Source organism: Stigmatopora nigra, chromosome 16 (genome assembly GCF_051989575.1).
Source record: "Stigmatopora nigra isolate UIUO_SnigA chromosome 16, RoL_Snig_1.1, whole genome shotgun sequence".
NCBI classification, from domain to species: Eukaryota; Metazoa; Chordata; class Actinopteri; order Syngnathiformes; family Syngnathidae; genus Stigmatopora; species Stigmatopora nigra.
Genome location: NC_135523.1, coordinates 9931321 through 9956212, shown reverse-complemented (window position 1 = coordinate 9956212; position 24892 = coordinate 9931321). Strand labels below are relative to the sequence as shown.

At 37.9% G+C, this 24892-nt stretch overlaps 1 protein-coding gene across 1 annotated transcript in view; it reads right to left on the bottom strand.

Annotated features, from left to right (window-relative positions):
* ofcc1 (orofacial cleft 1 candidate 1) overlaps positions 1-24892 on the bottom strand; it is a 106828-nt gene that overhangs the window by 38377 nt on the left and 43559 nt on the right. Inside the window, exons 11-15 of the mRNA XM_077735747.1 lie at positions 19321-19412; positions 17526-17656; positions 4864-5124; positions 2963-3215; positions 1989-2152 (exon numbers count right to left, since the gene is read on the bottom strand). Coding sequence (XP_077591873.1) covers positions 1989-2152; positions 2963-3215; positions 4864-5124; positions 17526-17656; positions 19321-19412 — 901 coding nt within the window. The remainder of the gene's footprint in view (positions 1-1988; positions 2153-2962; positions 3216-4863; positions 5125-17525; positions 17657-19320; positions 19413-24892) is intronic.

Genomic DNA, 24892 nt, shown 5'->3' with positions numbered 1-24892 from the left:
GTAGATGAGTTTTGAAAGCCCAGTCTGAGTCAGAATAAAGACACAAGAACAAGCAGAGAAGATATTGATCCATGGATGCTTATCACAAACGGTGAGAATTTCTATGAGCTACACATGAATGCAGGCAACCATCCTTGAAAAGGAATCACTATGTCTGCAAAACTAAATATTACATTGGCTGACCATCAAAACAAGTTGACCTTGTGCCCTTCCATAGAGATTTTAGTCTGTATGAGGGTAATCAGTTCTCAACAATAAACAACATTAAGGAGACATGGATTTATTTATGGAAATGGTACAAAGCTTTGAACCCAACATCATCCCTTTCCCTCCTGGGAGAGAGATGTTTGTAGTATCTTGACCGCACACACAACAATAGCATGCATTTATTATTTTCATTCTACACTCATATCATGTTTCTCATTCATTTATGCACTCGCCTGCAAAAAAAAAAACCTTCACATCTTTGTATCATCTTTTCAAACCAGTTTGCGTTGTTTGGTGTTGAAATGACCCTGACTCTGTGCAAATGTTATGTATGTAGTTAGTATGGTCTACTAGTATAATACAGAGTGTAAGGAATAAGAGTAGATTATGTACATATATTACAATGTTTTAAATATTAGTCGGGACACCAAACCAGACGGACCAGTGCTGAGTGTTTAGCGTGTCGGCCTCACAGTGGGAGACCTGGGTTCAAATCCAAGTCGGTCCACCTGTGTGGAGTTTGCATGTTCTCCCCGAGCCTATGTGGTTTTTTTCCGTGTACTCCGGTTGTCTCTGCCCTGTGATTAGCTGGCCATACCGGTACATATATCCTGAGACCTTTATTTTTCAAAACAGGTCATGCTCCATGTCATAGCGCATATAACCAATATGAAACCCTAGCTCATTATCACTCTTACTCTCGCCTTGTGGCCTAAATTCAATACAAATCTGACTGGAGCTTGAGTGGGAGAAGTCATTATTCCTGGCTGTGTAATATTGTTTGTTAAGTTTAATCCAGGTAGGCTGTTTCAACCCCACTTTACTTTTCTCCACCTCTACCTTTCTTGTGCCTCAGTCAAAGCATAGCTTTGTGACCATTATTGATCCAATCATCAGGCCCATCCACCCTGTCACTCAAGAGTCAATGTCATGCAATCTGATGCTTCACTTTTTATCCATCTTCTGAGTAGTCATGTTTCAGCCTTACTTTCCCTGCCCGTCTTCAACAACTTAATGGTTGATACTTCTTGAAACTCAAGGTAGGTCGTAGTTGTGGAATGGAGCAGCACTGGAGGATAATGGGTTCATATGAAATCCGTGCTAGAGTCGTCTCAAATCCTTTGCAGTTCATGTATGTCTTTCCTTCTCCACACTTGGTCTATATTGTTTGATTATTTGAACAGAAACTTTGATGGTTATGTGGTCAAGAAGTCTGCAACCCTCTAAAATATGTTTCACAATGTTTTACATTCCAAAAAATGTTAATTCTATTTTGTGTCCAATTTCCCCTAGAAAAAACTCTCCAAATAAGTATGCAAACCTTGATGTGGTGTTTTGGTATCCTAATCCACATCTTAACCCCACCCTACACAAATGCAGATCACCAGAGATCCGTTATATCCAATATCTACTGGGATTTATATATCATTTGGGGTTTGGAATTGTGGATATAATAATATGGTCAAAATTTGCCACGTCTAAAATGTGTGTTCACAGAACAGAAAATTAAATGGGGGCTACTGTGCTTAGTATTGTCTTTCAGGCAGAAATTTCCAATCTTTGACTATCAAAGCCACAGTGAATGATGACTGTTGTTATCGGTTGATAGTGTTTAATCATGGAAACTCCAAAAATGTGTTTGTTTTTGTTTTTAGTTTGTTTGTTTTCAATTCTGAAGTTGCGGTATTTGATCAGACATTGACAATAAATAAAACACAAGAATGTACCATTTTTGCTATTGAGCTTCCAGTAGCATTTCAATTCAGTACTATGAGTCTCACCTGAGCAGATAAATGGAGAAGATTGTGAAAGACAGAAGAAAGATGACTGCGTAAAGGAAGATGGTGATGGCAACCCCAGCTGCACCAGATTGATCGACTCTGTGGAAGTGCCAGAAGAGTTTGGCGGCATCGCCAACTGGTCTGTCCGGGCTATAGGATAAGCGCTAAAAATATTTAAAAATAAAAACAAACATTATTAAACAATGTACGATGCAATACAATCACTACACATAAAGTTAAAGATATATTTTTACTTTTTATTTATTTATTTTTTTGAGATTTGTATTGTGTCCACATTGTAACAATGCTAATGAAAACATTTTATGTTATTATGGGAATGTATGGTCTATCATAACGGTTCTTAATGAAGAGAATTATCAAGAGGATATTCTGCAATCATAAGAAACCCACACCTACAAAGTCTACAACAAATTGCATTTTCCATCTGGCAAAGACTTTAATTACTGACTTTAACTCCTCAAAGGTGAAACCCAGGACCTCAGAGATGTGAGGCTGACATGCTAACTACTCAGCCGCCGGGTCGCTACCGACTAAATTACTTTATATTATATTCACACTAGAGTGTGACCAGCTAGAGGAGAGGTGAACCTTTTTGTTTTTGTTTCCCTGAGTTCTTGAACAAATAAATATTTGATTGGGATGATGCCTTAAGTATGACCAAAAGGAGCAAGATTGTTAGCACATACAATTAAGGAGATATAAACCATTGACTGACAGATTATAGCTAAACATAAGAACAAGTAAATAATTATTATATGGTTTAAACAACACATCCAGAATATGTGTAGTAATTAAAATCAAAACACAATATTTGCTGTGTCAAAATTCTTCCAAAGTTAACCTTTTTTTTAATCATCTGCTCTCCCAATTTTATTCTGTAATTGTCACTACCTAGATAAAGTGAATTCCTATTTAGAGTGCACAAGTGTCCAAGTTATTTTTAAGTGACTTACCCCGAGGACAGCGTCCACTGCAAGGACTGCCAAGGGGTGCAGGACTGTCCACACTCCCTGAGCCATGATAAACTTTGACGTGAAGGAAGGGAGTGAGCCAAATATATGTTGACAGCCCCATCTGATCAGAACCAGCAGGAACGTTACTGCATTCAAGGTCAGAGGACCCACCACCACCATTGCCAGCTCCTCTCGGGTGTGGAGCAACGAACTCTGGTACACAAGGTCCACCGTGTGTGCATGGAATTCGAATCTGTTGGAAAGACAATTAAACAGGATTCGAAGTCAGTGCAGTCAAGCCTTGTGCAACTTTCAATATCCATGCAACATATTTGTGTTAATAATGTTTTCCTACTTTGGGGCACTTTTCAGGGCATTAATTCACTATATAATAATTGTGAAATATGTATTATTATAAATATGTTTTTATTAATGATAATTACCTTTAAAAAAAATTAAATTTCTGCTGCTCTGTTACTAGCAATATAGTACAACAATGAAATACACAATAATATTCAGGGAAAATTTTGACATACCTAAGTAAAAAGTACTTCATACAACAAAACAAAATGACACCTACAAGAAATACAGCCGCACATGATCTTTAATCAAAATCAAAAGTCAGAAGAAAATACTCATAAATCCTTTAAAAAAATTAAAATAATAGATTTTGTATTAAATATCGATGCAAATGTATCTATTTATGCAAAAAAGGGAAAACTGAAAAAAATGCTAACCCATTAAAAAGAATAAGAAATGGGTCCAGAAATGGGTTTTTAGTTGGATGATCATGCTCAAACTCTGCCGTTAGCCACTACCCCATTTTAGGCCAGATCTGGTGACTCCCTGAAACCTTTATCTGGTCAGGCTGCCTGTCGAACACAAAGACCACTACCCCGCACTAGGGTGGCTCTAGAATCCACCTACTGCCTATCATGGAGAAGCAGCTTCTAAACTCTAAACTATGGAGCGAGTGTTTAGCGCGTCAGCCTGATAGTGGGAGACCTGGGTTCAAATCCAGGTTGGTCCACCTGGTTGGAGATTGCATCTTCTCCCCGGGCCTGCTTGGGTTTTCTTAAAATGAATGGTTGTTTGTGTCCTTGTGCGCCGCGATTGGCAGGCCACCAATTCAGAGTGTCCTCTGCCTCTATATATATGCCAAACATTCCTATTGTACAAAAAGTATCTCCATCGATGTAACAATACCACAGGAGTTTAAAAAAACAAAACTGAATGAGCAGCTCATATTATAAGTACATCACAATGACAACAACAATAACAGGGATACGTGTGTGAGATGATGTTTAGTAAAATTAGTGCAGCTTCTATTTTTTCAATGGAATCCCAAATCAGAAGTAAAGCAAAGAACATCTGCCACAAAAATCTATCACTCTTGTTGTATATTTTGGTTGTGTTCATGGTCAGTGACATATTTACTCAGACAGCTGCATCAATGTTCACGAAAGATAAGGTGTGTTCAACATGAAAATGCAAGGGTAGTGCTTTAACAGTGGCCAATCTAGAACGTGTTTTTTAAAAAAAGAAATGTTCTGGCTCTTAAAACGCCTGGTTCTTGTGGACTAAACGTTTGAAAGTTTAAACGCCATTGCATGTACACTAAAACAAACAGGGCTGATATAAAATTCCATTTTAAACTCTATGTTGGTGTTAGGATTATTTCATTCTGTGACAATGCACGAACAAAGGTCTAACTAAATATCTAACCTTGACCATTATTCACAAGGGTTTCAACAGGAGGGAGAAGAGTGCATAACAAAAGCAGCTATAATTTGTTTCCTGTCTCTATGTATATTGTCTCTGTGCATGCATATTGTGGAAGCACCTCCCCATCCATACAGTTGCGTGTACGTGTATGTGTGTATCAAAGGAATTGGACTCACTTGTTGACAGGAACTGCTATGGCCTGGAGGTACAGCCACTGGCTGCAGTAATGCAGGTAGAGCCTCACAAACCACATCAAAGCCAGCAGAAGTATAATGAGGCCAAGCTGCAAAACAGAGACCTGCCAGTTTCCACATGGTTGTTGGTGGTGGTGGGGATGTTTCCGCAGCAACAACAGGCCCAGCTCCAATGGTAGCATGCAAACGGCCAAGTTGGCTGGGTTGAACAGCTGAGAAGAACACTGCCGGTCCTGTGGAGTTCTGTTTTAAGACATAAAGAGAAACTCACTGTATCTGATAACATTATTTCATTTTTTGATTTTATTTTATAAATTTGTATGTGTGTGTGCATGTCTGTATCATTTTCTGAACCGATTTATCCTCATCATTGTCGCGAGGGGTGCTGACTCCGGGCCAGAGGCTGGGGACACCCTGGGTCAGTGGCCAGCCGAACACAGGGCGGAAGGAGACGAACATCCATGCACACTCACACTCATACCTAGGGGACATGTAGAGTGTCCAATCAGCCTACCATGATTTTGGAATGTGGGAGGAAACCGGAGTATCTGTAGAAAACCCATGCAGGCCCGGAGAGAACATACAAACTCCAACCAGGTGGACGAACCTGGATTTGAACCCAGGGGTCCCACTGTGAGGCTGACGCGCAAAACACTCTACCACTATGTTGTATTTTTTTTTTTAATCGGCAGGGTAGAGTTTAGAAGGAAGCTGCTTCTCCATGATGCAGTAGGTGGACTCAAGGCCCAATCCAGGCGGGGAGAACATGCAAACTCCACACAGGTGGACATGACATGGATTTTAACCCAGGACCGTGAGGCCAAGGCGTTTACCACTCATGCCAACCGAGCCGCCTGTGTGTGTGTGTCTGGTTAGATATTGGATATTAGATATTAAACAAATGGTTAAAATTTGTTTTAGAATGAAATGATTGAGGTCTGAGCATCCCTCTATACAAATGTCTCTCCTGACTATCACCGACCCACACCAAACCTGTCATTTTGAACAATGTTACAAACAGCATAACATCCCCCTTGTCTTTTCCAAACTCTTTCACATCTGTCACAGGTGTTCAGGCTCAGGGTAATCCTGTGAAAAGTACGGACAACTGTGGTGGACTTGCCAATGTGGGTGTTCATGAGCAAATACCAAACGAGCTCCACAATGCTTGGCAGTCAGTAGAGGGTCCACTACTGGACATTAAGCCCTCAGGCGAACCTTCATGATCTGTTCTTGATTGTTTGGGTAGAGACAGTCACACCAATGGCCTTTTGAAGGTCATTCTATATGGCACGAGCAGTGCTCAGCCCGTTCCGCCTTGCACGAAGGAGAAGGTATCGGTGCTGCTGATGGATTGAGGACCTACTATGGCCCTCTCCACCTTTCCAAATGTAACCACCTGAAATCTCACCCATATTCATGAGCTTATGCTGAGAGACACATTAAACCTTGCGACAGTGCAAGCTGTTGTGCTATCCTGGAGAAGTTGGACAACCTGTACAACTTCTGTTGGGTTCATGTTTAAGAATTGAGGATATAAATATATTATTTTGTTTTAATAGGGTTTTTGTAGTAGGACAAACAGGATGCAAACATTTTTAACATTTTCCATTTTTTTTTTAGAAAGTGTAGAATATTACATTACTACATTTCCTTCAACAAAGATCTGTGTCATAGCCTGTGGTACACGTTTCTATCAGCTAGTTGGGATGCTAGCTGTTGTAAACAAACCAGCATCTATGTGATAGGCCTTGGATCCCGGGGAGAAAAGAGAAAAATAATGGAGCGAAACATTTAATGTAATGTTTCTTTAACCAAATTGTTTGGATTCATTGCCAATGCAGAAGTTGTCAAATGACAAAAATAATCTGAAGAAGGTCTGCTGGCTTATCTACAGTCAGGTAAGGCATGCTACATTTACCCAGTTGGGAAATAAAATAAAAGTGGGATTGCATTACTTAGTATGTATTATGAAGCGGGTTGCTTGCATCTATATACACCATTTTGTTGCAACCCTGGAGATAATACAGCGTGGAAAACCATTCACAGATGGTGAAGAGGCGCGTTATTCTTTCAACATTTTGCGTTGCCGACCCATGGGTTAAGGAATCACCTCCTACTGCCAATAGAGATAATTATTTAAGCCAAAACCAGCACCAGTGGAAAACCACCCGAAAAAGATCAAGAGGGAGAAACTTGAAATTACCTCCACATGGAAAAACAGTCATGTTTTCAGGGTTTTCTAATTGTTGTCACTGTATTTAAAAAAAAGGTGAGTCCACCCTTCTCATTTCTGCATTTTTCACTGCAAAACACTAAATACATTACAATGTGATACAATGTAAAGTAGTCACTGGAGAGCTTGAATAATATACTTTTTTTTAAATGACTGAAAAAATGCCAACAAAAGTGAGGACAAGTAAAAATCTCTAAATGAGCTGAAATTCTGAACCGATAAGGCTTTTCGTAACATGACTGGTCAATGCAACAAGGTTTCTCTTTCCATAATCAGCTTGTCTTCAGCAAACCTTTTTTTCAGGATTTCTTGTGCCTTGTATTTAGAGGAGACTTTTTTCTGGCCTGACAGCTATGCAGACCAATTGAATGAAGTGTGAGGAGTATGGTCTGAGCACTGACAGACTGACCCCCACAATTCAACCTCTGCAGCAATGCCAGCAGCACTCATAGTTGTTTTCCAACGACAGCCTCTGGATATGACGCCAAGTGCCCACTTGACTAATATGATGTCTGTTTTGAGTGGAACATATTTTCATAATGAACTATACGGCCTTAGTAAGGGTATTAGCATTCTTCTTATAGCCTAGGCCAACTTTATGTAGAGTAATAGTATTAAACAGAAATGCATACAACCTCAGCTTGCCATTAGCTTTAATGTATCTGAATTAAAATTAAGAACATTATATGAAGGTCAAACAACTTGATGTCCCGCTCATCTCATTTTCTGAATCACTTTATACTCATTAGGGTTGCGAGAGTGCCGGAGCTGACTCCAGGCCAAAGGTGGTCATCCGATCGCGGGGCACAAGGAGACAGACAACCATGCATACTCACACCCATACCAAGGGGAAATTTAGTGTCCAATCAGCCTACCATGCATGTCTTTGTAATGTGGGAGAAAACTCCACACAGATGGACAAGACCTATATTTTAACCCAGCACCCCAAAGCTCTGAGACCAACGCGCAAACCACTTGCCCCACCGGCCGACCCCACTTGTGATGTTTGTATCGTCTTTCTGGAGTTCTTCCAAAAAGAATGTCACTCTCCTTGTAATAATAATAAGCAGCAAATGAAAAAAAATGTGAAATATGGATTCCTAACACTTTTTAAACACTTTTTCACTGTTTTTAAAATGCACTTTTTTTGCTGTCACCTACAAATAAATGTGATAATTTCCAATGCACAGTGCTAATTTATTTACACATCATATATAGGATGAATAAATATTATTTTAGTTACTTTAGGTTATCTAAAGAAAAATAACATTTTATGATGTGCATCCCAGTGAAAATAAACAATACATTGAAATAGAAAACATTACTAACAAAAATGAATTTCATGTGATCTCTTCATCCAACTCTTTGATACATATTGAGATATGTTATTTCAAAAGGGACAAGCTAAAGTAAAGGAATTGGCATAAAAAACAATGTAGTACCGATAAAGTTGTCTTAACTGAACGATAATTTCTGAAACTCTTGTCTTGAGTCCGACAAAAGCCTGAATTCTACTACCTATAATTTTGTACTTGATCTTGAGCTCAATCTTGAAAATATAGACTAATCTCTAGTACTACAGATTTCCAAGAGAGGCATGGACTCTGAAAACACCTCAGACCGTCAGCATGGAAACAGACCATCTCATGCATGCCCAACCTGCCTGAAGAAGGTGTACCCTGTGCAGTAAAGGGTGGCAGTATAAGCAAAAAGAAACTGAATCGAAATTCACAAAGAAATTTATAATCAAGGGAATGAGATGTAAACAATGATACGCTATCACCAGTCCTATCTCTTTCTTTGACACATCAGATAATCACACTTCCATAATCAGTAAGGCAGTCATGCATGTAGGCCAGGAAAAGAACAATCACTTTATCTGTCAATCTTTTAAATCTATTTCCACACTGTCAATGTTTGCCTTCTACATTTCCCCGATAGCATGCACTTCCTCAACTGTGTGAAAAGATGGGAGGTTAGTGCATTTAGAAACAATACCACTGGCCCACATATGAAAATGGCAGGAAGTAAGTAACTTAATCCCCCAAATTAAAGGATTAGTCTGATACATTTAAGTGTAGTGGGGGATGTAAGCCTTCTGTGCAGTGCAGAAATATTCTTAGTGTTACTTTCTAAACCACCTAATACTACCCATTCTCATTAATGATCCATCTTTAAAAAAAATTAAAAAATGTTTGTACTGGATTTTCTTTCTTTTATTTTTTTATAAGAGCAACTCTTCCAAGAGATTTTTTTTCCACAATTGATTGTCATATAATTTGTAAATCACAAAGCCTGGCAAAGTTTTGAGAGAATGATGAGTCAAAGCAGAAAGGCAAACATATCCAAAGCGAGATAATTAGGAAACAGCTTGTGACCTACATTTTACAGAATTAAAATGTAACACATGCCAATGTATTTCTGTTCAAATGGTTCATTACAACACTGGGTCTGGGCCACGTGCTATCAGTTATTCAAGGGACACACTATAATTTTAAACGATACGGTATACAAACCTGCCTTCTCATTTTATTATTCCTTATCATTTTAAATTTGTGGGTGCTTTAGTATAAAGAATTCAGAAGGGAGGAGAGATTTCAAAAAATGTTTTCTTTGGAATGGGAACAAGGATGACACTCAAAAGTCTAAAAATATTCCTCTTTCATGCATCATCAATATCTTCATTACATGAAAGATGGCCGTCAGTTCGAGTTTGCCATTTTCATTTAAATGCCACCTGACAGGGGAGCATCTTGCCTGTGTTTATGGCACACTGATTTATTTTTAATTTTTGGTTTACCTTGCAATTCCACTTAAAAATCCATAGAAAACCCCAGAGTTGGCTGATATGTCATAAAGCTTGGAGAGAAAAGAAGGTCCTAATCATGTTGGAGAGGCAGACACATATTTACATATAAAATTGCAACAGAACCTTTTTTTTCCTGTTTTCAGTCCTTTCTCTCTAGGGTATTGAAATTAATTACAATAACACTATAAACCCGGTAGGCAAAAAGGAAATCCAGGATTTAATTCGACAGACAACGGAAGTTAACTGGGAACCAGTCTGTTAAAGGGCACTTAAAAAAAGAACAGCAATTCACACACACATTCATATTATCTTTGAGAAGAAATTGATCCCCTAAGAAACCAATGTACAACTACTATCAGTGCAGTATGTGATAACTGCTTTGTTTCTGAAGAAAAAAATGCATATCACTTATTTTCAATGTGACCACCACTGGCAAATGAGTCTTATATATCTATCTACCAGTATCCACCATTATCATTGTCATATCTTTTGTTGCCTAGACGCAGTGGCAGGCTGTCAGGGCCTTCAAGGCCTTCTCTGCTGGCCGAATAAATATCTGAATCATATATCATATTTTGTCAATCAATACTTATGAAATTATTCTAGTGCATAATGCTAGAAAAGTCATGGACTGCCGCTGCCTAAACGTTTCAAAAATGATTTTATTGGCATAATTTGTCTTCGTATTCCTTTTTAAAAGTTTTTGAGAACTATAACAAAAAAAGTGAAATAGTGGTAGAAGTGTGAGTAGGCAAGTTGTCCGCATGATTTTATTTTAGTCATTTCCACTCATCTGAAGTCACTTGGGATAGACCAGTGGTCAGGAGCCTTTTTGACATAGATAGACATAAACAATTCATATTTTCAAATGTTATTCCATGAGAGCATACTCATAATTAAAAGGAAAAATACACTAAAATGTGTCACCATATTTAAAGTAAAAACGTTCTTTGAGATCTTTTGAGATCATTTTTGCGCTGTTGCTCATCAATGATAATCAAGGAGAGTGTATGCATGCAGAGCAATATAATGGAAATGTTTATGTGTTATATGTTATATATATATATATATATATATATATATATATATATATATATATATATATATATATATATATATATATATATATATATATATATATATATATATATATATATATATATATATATATATATATATATATATATATATATATATATATATATATATATATATATATATATATATATATATATATATATATATATATATATAGTTTCTGATGGAACAAATTTAATAACCATAATAACCAGAAAATGTACCCTCCCAAAAAAGTTTGATAATCGTGTGACTCACTGTCTGCGAATTAAGAGAGACATATATCCAGACAGACAGATTCCGGTGAATTATAGTTGGATTTGAGATGCAACTCTGGATTAATGCATCAGTAGTCCTTAGGCAGCCTAACATATTCTCTAGATAGACACTACAAAGTGAATACCACAGGCAAAAAAGTAAGACTTTATCTGGTACTAACAATAGTTAAAATATTTTGAGCCCAGTTTAAATAATATTATCCAGATGATTTACCTGATCTGTCTATGATCAGATAATGCTAATTTTGTATAAAATGGCAGTGCAAATAAATTTTTACTTCAGGTACTGTGGGTTGGCATGAAAAAAATCATCTACTTGCCTGTATGACATATTGTGAGTTTGTGTCTTCAGCTACTCCATCTGTGCCCTTCATATGAAAGAGAATAGTTGAGCAGACACACAAAGGGCAGCACAGAGGAGGCAAAGGTGCCGAGGGAAGCTCAGCACTGCTGGAAGGGATTGGTATCTGCTTTTGTGACAGCACATTTGTGCACAAATATTGCATGTGAGCCGCTGCTTAACAAGCATTTATACGGGACTGGTTTAATTGAAAATGAATATACATTGTGTCGTGTTAGTTTTATCGCAAGGCAAATGTTTTCAGTGTATGCATGCATACATATTTCAAAGCTTAAAGGTTGACAACCCAAAAAGTTGAAAGAGCCATATCGGACCAAAAAACCCAAATGTGTCTGGATCTGCAAAAGATTTAAGGCTTTATAATTCTGGCAACACCTACTTTATGTATGTATGTATACACATATATATATATATATATATATATATATATATATATATATATATATATATATATATATATATATATATATATATATATATATATATATATATATATATATATATATATATATATATATATATATATATATATATATATATATATATATATATATATATATATATATATATATATATATATATATATATATATATATATATATATATATATATATATATATATATATATATATATTGGAAGTTCAACATTGAAACTCATGGCACAAAATGTATAGTAAATATATACATTAGGTATTTGATTATTAAAAAACGGTTTACTTTAGTTATCTTTGTGAAAATGTTTGGAGGAAATGTTACATTTGGGGTTTAACAAAAACATAATTTGCATAAATAACAGATTTTAGGTTTAATAAAAAGATAAAATATATTAATAAAAAGATAAAATATATTTGCATAAAGAAAAAAAAGTCATTTTAGACCTAAACACACAGTAAGAACATATAAAAAGAAATCATACTGTGACTTGCTCACTTTCAACCTCCTAGCCTCCCTTTGTATATGTGGAAAATGCATTCCTGTGACCCACCAATAGGATCACAGTCAGAATGACTGACAGCCACATCAAAGTAGCATAACCAATCATTTGCCATATTTAGCTTGTCGGTAACCTGACTGCTCCAATTTCCGTAAACTCTGTGCATTTCTACTGTTTGTGTGTGACTGGAATATGAAGTGATTTGCCTCTAATTCAAGAGGACCAGAGCATGTGCGGACCCAGAAATTTGTGGCATGTGTACACACAAGCACGCCTGCCCTTCAGCATAGAAAAACTACCCAGGGGTGACCATTACTACCATCCACACACCTCCGTGAGCAAGATTACATCAGAATTGATTGACCCCTGCACTTCCTTGTGATTTAAAAATTCAATGTGGACAGTATTAAGAGGCAACCACCATCTTTTGTTTTATTTTCGGATATAACACTGACATTATTTCTAAAATTTAGTTTCACGCAGAGCCAGTTCACCTGCCTTTGTGAAGTGTCAAAAATAGGCCTTTGCAAATAAACTTACACATGTCCACGTAAACAAACGCCACTCTCCAATCTATTTCTTGGGGGTTAACATGTGAAGAGTAACATTGGTCCCCGATGAGGCAAGCTAACCAAGGGAAATTAGGTCATTGTGTTCCCTCTGAATCCACAAAAACATGTAATGTGAATGTGACTGTGCGCATGTTTGTGTGTGTAGTCAATTACACCTATACCAATATGCTGTGCGCAAATAGGGCCAAAGTCTGTAGTAATCATCAGACAAGAAGAGGATTTTGGAATGGTAAATGTGATGATCTGATATATACTCCGTTCTTAGAACAATAGCCATCTATATGTTTGGCCTTTCCTGTCAGGGGTTGCCACTGCAAAGCTGTTGAGCCGCACAATTCATTGGGCACACAAGATTTTACGCTAAGTAACCTTTCGGACAAAATGCACCGAAAACTCACACAATTGTAGCAGGATGTTTACAGGGTAACAAATAAAGCAAATTATCTCTTTTTGTCCCTCTCGCTCTCCCTCTCTAATGGGCTGTACTTGAATGTAATTACAATATTTATAATTGAACTAATTAGATGTAATACATTTTTCTCAATTACTCTGATTACAACTGTTTTCATGAGATTCTACTGGCCCATCCTTGAAACAAACAAACTGGAACTGAATGTGGCACTGGCATTTGAACTGTGACAACAGAAGCTGTGGAATTGATTGACAAAATTATTGGTAGGAAGGTATATATTGTGTGGCTTGGAGATCAGAACGTAAGAGTGGCTAGAAGCTTAAGGTCAGTGTTTAGGTTTTTACACTGCTGAAGAGGGTATGACAAATAGTGCATGGTCTGTCCTTAAGGAAGTTATCTAGGAAGATCCTGAAGCAAGATTGGGTCAGGCTTTGGAAGCAAAAACTTGAGGGTGTTAATTTTAAAGTAATTATTGTCGTTACCCCACACAGGTAGGATGTAAACTAGAATAGAATGAGATATTCTGGAAAAAAACATGCAAAGACTTCAAAGACTGCAAGGCATAGAGTGGGTGCGTACTGATTCAGATCTTCATGGACATGCTGTTAAAAAATTTTAAAAAACTTGGAAAAAGAATAAATTTGCAAATTTACTGAATTTAGAGATTTCCTAAAACAGGTACAAAAATCTGGTCTTATATATATATATATATATATATATATATATATATATATATATATATATATATATATATATATATATATATATATATATATATATATATATATATATATATATCCAAATGTCTTTAAATGTGATTGGTTAAATGCTTCGATATGAAAACACACACCTGGAAGCAGTGCAACCAAGGGGGAAATCAATGAAAGGAAGCTAACAATTTGGAATTATTTGATAAGTATTGATGGACAAAATATATTATATGATTCACATATTTCTTAGGCCAGCAGAGAAGGCCTTGAAGACCCTGACGTCATGCCACTGCTTTTCACTAATCTGGTGTTTTACAACTGCATTCAGTTGAGTTGATCAGAGTCAATTGCTGCTTGTTTTAGATCAGATTAACATTTATTCACATGTATTTGGGAAATTCAGTTTGTAGCAGTAGCAACCACTGACACAGGAAAAGATAATGTAGACCTAGATAAAACTGGAACCACACACAGGAAAGTATGGACCTTCTGGAGACTGAGGCTAAGGTTGAAAATATGCATAATCACTCTTCCAAACTGATCCGCACAATCCCTCAGTAGTCAGGAGCTAATCATCAAAACTGGTAGCTTTCCTGGCCTGAATGGTTCTAAAAAAATGTCAGGACTAGCATAAAGAAATAAGCTAATAGAACAATGGCTGCCCCTCACATGCAATGGGTGGAGTTGAGTTGTGAAGGTCGTTAGCAGAAACCTAATTGGTGCTGGATCAGTTGGAATGAAAACCAGGACCCCTGATTTAAACCCTGAGTCATTGCAAGCCTCTTGTGAGATAATCTGTTCACATATTCCCAGTTATACTCCTTGTGTCTCTCCTATTCCCCAGTATGCTTGATTTTGTTCTTTGCTTGTACTTTGGGACTTTTTCCCAGTTTTAAAAAATTCAGGTTTATTTCTAAATAACACTTTATTGCACTCCATTTCCCCGTGTCTGCCTGCATTTGGGTAAACAAAACACACCGATTTCATATTAAAAAAAACAATGAATTATTTTTTTACACTATTCATTTGCTCACCTGTAATTATTAGTAAGTGTTTATAATTGTGCAATTCTGTCTCCTGGGAAATTGCAGGTTTTTTTTAAGGAATACATTTGTGCCAAGTATATGAGTAAAAATAAGATTTTGTTTCTGACTCACACACTTCAATGCAACTGACAACTCTGCCTGATTAATTCCTACATCATGTCACTTGTCATATTTTTGAGAGACAGTTGATGAATACCCCTCTAGTTTGTACGGACATTGAAATTGCACCCGCAGCTACAAATAGGACAAATACTACGTGTTCTGTGTTTGTTTTAGTTTCAGCGAACGCAGTACCACTGGGCCTTTGGAGACAAGCTGCAGCCTCTCCTGATTTTTGCTTCAAGGTGCATCAAATTGCAATATACCTAGAATTGAATGCATTTTGGTATTTATTTGTACTACATCCCAAATCAATCCCGCAGTTAGAAAATATTTGTTCAATAATCCACAACTTATTAGAACTCTCTGGACAAATCTTAATTAGCTCACTCTCGTGTAGCTCAATAGATGGCAGTAATATACCTCAATATTTTGCTGTGCGAGTTCTACACTAATGTTTATGTTATATGTGCACATACTGCACACATGCATTGATAAACAATTAATACAAAGATCCACCAATTGAGTCATTGAGATGATCGAACCGCTACAATATCATTATGATCTGGGCGAAAAAGTTAAATGATAAATACCTCCCTTGCATAGTTTTCTAGTCCTCAGGTAATGTGGAGAAGCCTTGGCAAAGTCAAACATCACAGTGGGAAGGATGCGTGAGTCAATGACTTTGAGCTTGCGGTGTCTTTTATATCCCCATGAAAGCCGAGAGCAGCACGGTGTCTTTCTAATGTTCTGATTAGGTGAGGTCATAAAACAGCCTTTAGCTCAAAGATGGCGTAATAGGTTCACCCGTGAAGATGAAATCAATAGCAACACGTGGAGCTGGGCCTCCATCCAGTGCAATCCTCATCAAGAACTGAATGTCTTTTGTACACTTGCAATTGCTCAGAGGTCTGAAAACAGAGCAAGAACACGTGGACTAATTGCGGAATATCATCTAATTGCATTTATTTGTGTGCATGAGCCTTATCTGGGCACTGCATTTTTTTTTTTTAGTTTTTGCAGGTTCGCTTTCTCTCCAGACTGTCCTCATTTGTTAGCGCGACATGGTAATCATTTGAATTCCCTCAATATGTTCACAAGATGTGAATGAGTAGTCTCTGATCTTGTTTTACATGTCACCAGCAGCTATAAATTATCACCTAGCAAAAATGAGGAAACAATGATACAACTTTTAAATCTCCAGGGTAAGCTTCGTCATGTAAGTCCATCCCCTTAAGTGTAGTGTTTTCCTTTTAATGTTAGTTATATTCCAGAGGGAAAAAAATACCTGTGTGTACTGTACTTTGTAGTTGAAATAGGACATATTGCTTTAAGCTTCTTTTGAAGCAGTATGGACATAGTTTACAATTCTGCATCCTTTTTTTTTCACTCGCATCCCATATTGCTCATATGTCAGGGCACTCGTGTCTCGAGGTATTACTGTATCAATTATTTTATTTTGAAATTGTTCCGGTAAGATTGTGGCTTGCTGTACTTTCAACTGATGCCTACCACAATAACAACAACTCTCTTGTGACTGCCGTTTGTCGTCACGGAGTTCGTTGTTCATTATTTTGTGCATGTGTTCATGTGCTAACGATAGCTTCCTCCTTACTGTACTGTACTACAGCACAAAAAGAACATAATAAAAACAATTAAATTATGTTCTTATCATTTTTTCCTGTTTCTCGCATCTTTCATAGAATAGTGGGATACTTTAACCACTGTTTTAAGGTTTTAGCTGGTAGTTTTTTTTAAGACTGTGGAACGAATGACAGAATTACGAAAAATCCAAGTTACGAAAAAAGATCTGGAACCAATACAATTCATAAGTAGACATACAACTGTAATCTGAAATATTTGAAAGAAGCTGCATCTTTTTCGTATCAAATGTACCTTTTAATCTCTTTCGTACTTGACTATCGGGCTATAGTAACACGAGAAATGATTCGGTCCTCAAATATTCCCACAAAATGATCATCATAAAATTTGAATGTCTTGCAAGACAAACAATTTAGGATTTGGGGGAAACTAATTTTTTCAGACCTAACCCTTATTAATATAGTGTGTTTCAATGTTTTGGTCAATTAAGTGTGTATTTGAGACTTACAGCAGGGAGAATGTGTACTCCTCCATTTCTTCTATGCTGAGATTCTGCACTGAATGCTGAATCCTGTGTTTTCGTGTGGTGCCGTCGCTCACGCTGGGGCCAAGGCTATTTGTCTTATTGATTGGCTTCTTCTGTGAAGAGCAGCAATTGGGGAGAACACATGCAAACGTCATTTGTAAGCAAAGCAGGAAGCAAGCCTCAGAATTTATCTTGGGGGATGCATGCAGTGACAGTGACAGTGTGTGTGACACGTTTGGAGTGTCTGAAGAGCTGCGCGATTGACAAGAGACGAGAGTGATAGTGAAATCTCATATGGCATCCAATCATTCAAGTGGAGATTGTTTGGGAAATGTGTGCGCAGTGATGGTGGTGTTAAATATATGATATTTAAAAAGCACCCCACACACGCACACACATACAAGTCGTTTACTGTCACCATCATAAACACAGCCAAATGGAGTCAGGAAGTAGGGTTTTAAATATTTCACCAAGGTACTTGGGAATAGATATTATTTGTTAAGCTGCCAACACGTTAACGGCTTGCTATCCCTGCCCTGTCAGCCCTGTGTTGCCCTTGGGTGGGCTTAGTGCCTTTCAGTTTGAAGTTGTGAAATACTCATACTGATGTATGCTAATGAACTCCATGGTTGCAACCTCACTCTGTTTTCTTCTTTTCAACCTGTTCTTCTCTTTCATCTCCCGCACTCTGTCTCTCCTGAGAGAAACCAAGGCCCAGGAAGTAGTAAATGAGCAAGGTGCAATAAAAGCTCTATTCGTTTTCATAGGGCAATCTTTGCCAAAGAAAGCTTGGATTTCAGAGTGATGATCACAATAAAGAGGTGGAAATGAGTGGAAAAGAAAATAGAGAGTGAGAGGGGGAAAATGCAGTGGGTATATGAACCACAATGTTCTCTGGCGTCTCCCTGTAATAAATTTAATGCAATACCTTAAAAGCAGATCTCGTATACAGCTGGATTCCTGCCCCGTGGGCAAAGTGGTCGCCTAGAGAAAATTCATTTTAATTAGGTCTGCACTGCAAGTTGAATGGTTGAAATTTGATCCCTTGTGCTTCCAGGCTGGGGCAGGTTGGAGATCACTTCACTTAATCATTAGACAACTGGTTTCCGCACCACAGCATTTGACAGAGTTAGCAAGGTTTTAACGACCAGGAGGGGAAAAGAACTGTCTGTTGAACCTGCAAGAAATTAAGACCTCCTAGCTTCGAATACATTTTTAAACAGGATGCCATAGATTAATGGTTGGTCATGCGTATATCAACAGAGGGAAGATAAAGATTCACAGAAATAGAACAGGTTGGGTGTTTTGCTCACAGGTTTCTAACAACTTTATCCTAAACATTATCAAACACCTATAGCAAGCTCAAGTTACTCTACAACTGAAACTATTTCTTCAAACCGTCACAATGTGGTAGTAGTAGTTAAAATGCATACTTGAAAATATTTTACTTCTCCTCACAATGCAAACATGTTTTGGGATTTTTTTCATGATTGGAAGAGAAAAGAGGAGGTCAGTCAGGCATTGCTGATTTTACTGAATTTAGCAAATCATGCAGATCAAAATCACTCTTGAAGACTCCAAAATAACTTTTAGTGTGAAATGCCTCTTGACAGATCTTGGATAATAAGCTGAATACATGTATTTGCTTGTATAAGTGGGAGAGAGAGTTGGGGAGTCTTGGGGGTGAAGCAAGAGGTGGGAAAGGCAAGGCAGCGCAAAGCGGAAAAGGTTACTCATTTGAAGAGAGTGAATGGGGGTCTTTTAAAATCTATCTTACTTTCAAATGGGTCACACCCTCTTCCTTCTCCCTGCGATGATGAGACTTTTCTCCCACAATGCCAGAATTTGCTCCGGGGGAAGAAACCTTCCCTGAATCCCATAAAGAAGTGAAAAACTGCAGTCAAGACAAGTTCAGCATTTCATTTTTAATTGGCTAGAGAAATTAAGAAATCTAAGATAGCTGATACATAGTTGTCACATAATTCCCAAATGTATCATTACAGATTATCAGGATTTGAGTGAGTGCCTTGCGTTATTGCATTAAGTTCAACATTTAATATAACATTATAACAATACAGAATGTTCAAATAGATGCTCAAGTCTCACTTTCACTTCAGAGGGTACTTGATCGAATTGAGTTCAATGAGACAAATAAGGCAGTCCCTTATTTTAATAACAGGCATTTTAAAAAATGAAAATAGCACTAAACTCAGTTTTGATCCCATTTCATTGTTGGAAACTAGTGTTCTTACCGGAAACTGCACTCTCAACCATTTAGTTTCATTGCAATAACAGTCAGGGGTCTATATAAAAAAATAATTCATTCGTGTAGTGTAGGAACTTCTTCCAATGCAAACATTGTCCAACCAATAGGTTAGAATGGATTGAGCACATAAAAGGAAGGAAGAAGGACCAGTTGGTATGTAGCCTATTCTTATATTTTTATCAAACATTTTACTGAAGACTGGTTTGAACAAGTAACAAAGGCGATGCTTCCGGTTAAAAGTTCTTAAGAAGTAGGGAACTGTACCAAGGTTTAAATATGCATTAGTGGGCCAAAACTACACCAGTAAAAGAAAAAAATACAGTTGGATTGAATCACACATCTCTAAGATCACAGTGTGTCAGAATACAACATCTACTTCACGGAAAAATAGTAATGGGATACTGAAGAGGCCAGTGTTAGGTCCACTGCTCTTCATCGCATCTCATCTCATTTTCATAACTGTTTTATCCTCATCAGGGTAGTGGGGGGTGCAGCAGCCAATCCCAGCTGACTCCGGGCCTGAGGTGGCGGACACCCTGAATTGGTGGCCAGCCAATCACAGGGCACAAGGAGACGGGCAACCATGCAGACTCACACTCATGCTAATATTTGCAGGACACTGCCAAGGACTTTTTACAACACTGTGGTGGCATCTTGTCAGGAGCGGCTCGTTTGCCTCTCCTGGCTTGACGTCATCTCAGAGCACCTGAAGACAATCCTTGATTACGTCCTGATGTGTGTATTTAAGTGTGACAGAAGTGGTAGTCACTGTCGGATCGACTGAGCATTTTCATGAGGTAACTTCCTGCACGACACGCTGTGTCGTAGCATACATCGCTACAAGATATTAGTCCCCATGCAACAGTTCTGTTACGTTTGGGATATTCAAGCCCTTGTTGTTTTGTAAACCTTCTTTTGAGTCATTAAACCTACCATCATGAGAACAGACCATCCAGTCCATTCCTATGTCCCAGTGAATGTGTCCAACTTCCCCCGGTTGTTCTACCGGTTCTCCCGGTTGTCCAACTTCCCCCTCGATCTGTTATAGTCGCGCCACGTAATCGTGGCGCGACCATTGATCGATCCGACCACATAGACCCAGCGGGATGCCACCCACGCTCGCGCCGACGCGCTCGCCAATGCCAGCCATCCTTCTTGAAGCCCCTCGACCACAAAGATTTAATGAGAAACCCTTCAGAATCATTTAGGGGATTTATAATGGACACGCCGTGGTGTAGGCACCTCAGGGACGTATTTGCAGCACAGGAATTTTGCTAGGAGGAAATTCTGATCCTCCATTCACCCTTACACCATCCAACCGCTCAGCCCGTCGCACTGGGCTGCCAGCACAGTTAACTGATGATACCCAGGTGGAGACACCCACAGTTCATTGCCCATGTTACCTGTTGTCAAGCTTCAGCGGAGATTTTTCTCAATAGAGGGACTCTGATTATTCTGAAGAATTGCCCGCCCAGCTCGTGCCCGCCTGGAAGTGGCGGCAACACTCCGGCGCCTCTGTACGAAGGGGCCGGCGACAGCAAGAGTGACGCCCCGGCGCCCCTGGACGAGAGGTCCGGCGACGGCGAGAGTGAGGCTCCGGCGCCTCTGGGCGAGGGGGCGGCGACGGCGAGAGCGACGCTCTGTTGCCCCTGGACGAGGGGGCGGGCGAGAGCGACGCTCCGGTGCCCCTGGACGAGGGGGCAGGCGAGAGCGACGCTCCGGCGCCCCTGGACGAGGGGGCGGCGACGGCGAGAGCGACGCTTAATACGTACGTAAGATAGGTATGTAAGTTAATAAATAAAATAAATACATACATGAATAAATATATAAATAAATAACTTATTAACTAACGCACCTATCTATGTCTAAAGTGCCTTTCCTGCATCTGCATTCTACTGTGACAACAACATTTCCTGAATACGGGATGAATAGTTATCCAATCCAATCCAATACTTAGGGGCAAGTTGTAATGTCCAATCAGCCTACCATGCATGTTTTTGGAATATGGGAGGAAACTGGAGTACCCACACAGGCCTGAGAGAACATGTAAACTCCACACAGGTGGACGTGACCTGGATTTGATCCCAGGAGCCCAGAGCTGTGAGGCCGACGCATTAACCACTCACGCCACTAGGTTGCCCTCACTGCTCTTCAGACTTTTCATAAATGATCTGCCAAGCTATTGTTCTTCGATAGCCATCTGCCAAATGTATGCCGATGATGTGGTTATATATGCCCCAGCGAAAGATAAAAAAAAACATGCAGTACGAGAACTGACAGATGAATTGACAAGGGTGTATAACTGGCTTGAAAATCCCTACTGTGATTAAATATATCTAAGACTGTCGGCATCAAAAAGAGCGACTGCTGACAGTGATCTCAAAATGTTTTTCCTAAAACAATCAATGTATTCCAAGAATTTAAATACCTCGGGATATTGGCTTGACTTTTAGCTTGTCTTTAAACGACAGATTATAAGAAATAAAAAAAACATTCGGAACCAAATTTCATTTAATTTGTCCAACTTTAGGTTCACTAGAAACAACGTAACTCCTGAGTCACCAAAACTGTATTTTCACAAAACAACACTATCACACATGAATAACTGCCGATCAAGTTGGTCATCGGCCTGCAAGAAAGAAAAAAACGATTGAAACCCTTTAAAAGCAGGCCCTGAAAGTTTTGGACGGAAAACCAAAAACTTAACTATTACTGTCAGATATTAAGAAAATTAAAAACGACTGAACTGTGCTAATAATGTTGAATATGCTGATGCCATATCAGGTTTACAAAATTTCGGATTACAAAACTACTCCTGTCCTGCAAGAGAAAAAAAAATCCAACAGATTAACTAGAGCTGGTTGTAGAGGGGAGTGTGTAGTTCCCTTCAGAAAGAATAGATTTAGCCAAACCAACTTCTCTGATCGTGCCTCACATAGCTGGAACTCAATACCAATTACCATAAGTATACTCCTTTCTCAGTACCTCTTTGCCAATGATCTTGGTTGTGGGATGTCGGATGAGCAATATTGTGAACACAACGCTGCCTAGACAAGTGCTACGTATTTTTATATGTCTCATTGTTTCCACGCTGCATTCTAGTCTTTTGTGCCATATTGTCTTTTTGACTTCAACAACCTGCACAAGGGACTAAAGATGGATATTAGCCTTCAGCTATAATCTTACTTATTTACATACGTTCGTTAAGATAAACATGTATCTGCTCATTAATATGTATTCAATAAATCAAACTTCTAAACTCATAATATTTTCAGATGATTAAATATTACTTAAAAAATGCTATAATTGCTTTTAGAGTCAAAGAATGTAAATGTATAATATTTATCACACAATAGGTTGCATTATCATTCTTCCATGTCCAGGCAGCTCTCTTTTTCTTTTACCCACTTATGCCACGTCTTGTTGAGTGTGCCTGATATTCACATTTTTATTGTAAAATATCTAAATCATATTTTTGGGGACTTTTGTCCTCCTCTGTGCCATTTTTGATTTTGTACTTTAACTAATCTCATAAAACTGAGAGGCTTATTACCCCCCCTTGCAGATTCTTCCCTCACATCATCGGTTTCAGCTAAGCAGAGGCAACTCACTACATTAATTATTTTTATTGTACGATTTCAATAGTTATGGATCTGTGTCTTGAATGTTTTTCTTAGACCTTTTGCCAATTTAATCATCATTATAATTTAGTGATTTTGCAAAAACTCATGATAGTAAGACTTTAAGAGTAAATATGTTTTGCTTTACGTTCCAGAGACTCTTGATTGAAAACTGCAGAGATTTTTAAGAGCATAGTCCTGTGCCAGGCGTTAATGTGTGAAATAACAAATTAGCAGTCATTAAAAAAAGGAATTAAATAATAATACATATTTTTCTCTGTGTCTTTCCTTTGGAAAATTACTTTTTGAAGTGTTTTTCTCATCTCTTTTTTTGTAATTTAAATGGTAAGCCGCCAGATGTGTGTCTCATGCTTGAAGAGTCAGAGATCTGCATTATTTAGCATATTAACATTCACAGAATTTTAAAATGGGGTTCCTGCATTGCCTGAAGGTTGTAATTAAGTAAACCTTAGCTTTATACATGCAAAATCTGACTACGTGAAACTAAGCACCTCCGTTAAAGTGGTCACATCTCTACATCATCAAATATCCACTTTTTCTATGCAAAATTAAATATATCAGTCCTTAAAACACCAAATAAGGCAGCAGTAAGAATTCCTTGACAGTAAAATGGCAGCAAAGGTGCACTCAGTGCTATTGTGTTTCAAGAGTGTAAAATTTGATTCCATCATAACATAATTCTAACACTAAATTATAAAAGTATTTGGAGTACTAAGAAAGCAAATTTAATAAATGTGAAAATCTGTGTTGCTAATTATGCCAGGAGGGTGGTGGTAACTTCACCCTGTGTGGGTTGACCTCTTCTCAATTGGAATCAAATTGTTCCTGCAATTAAAGTTGAATATCAGACTAAAACTTGAGTGTAAAAAAAAATCATTTAATTAAATTACCGCAAATAACACTGTATCTTTGACCTACTTGGGCCCTGGTTGTACCTAATCAGTCAATAGGGCTGAGGCACAGCCATTTTGTAGAGATCATGTGAAGACAGTACTGCATTCCTTGGTTAGTGTAAAAATAAAGGTGGCTGTGTACTGGGATATTTTTTTTTACATAATCCTCAATTAAAATACAAAATTCATAATTTCTTCCAATTGTCGAACATGTATTTTTTAGAAAACAATGTCAATCAAAGCACTATCATAAAATGTTTTGACTAACATTTTTTTTAAAACAAGGCTGTTGTCATATACATTTATCTTGATTCATGGTGAAAATGTATCAAATAATTTCAATTTTCAACTCAATTTTTAAAAAATAAATTAATTGCTTGATGATTTTTTTTCTTAACTCTACAAAATTAATACCATTTGACTTGTTTTGGAGTCATTTTGCTGATTGAATAATACAGAGTTAGGTGTTGTGCTTAATATGTGTATTGTTTCTCTATTTTCAGACCATTATATAACTGTTTTTATTATGCACATCAGTCAGAAGTCTAA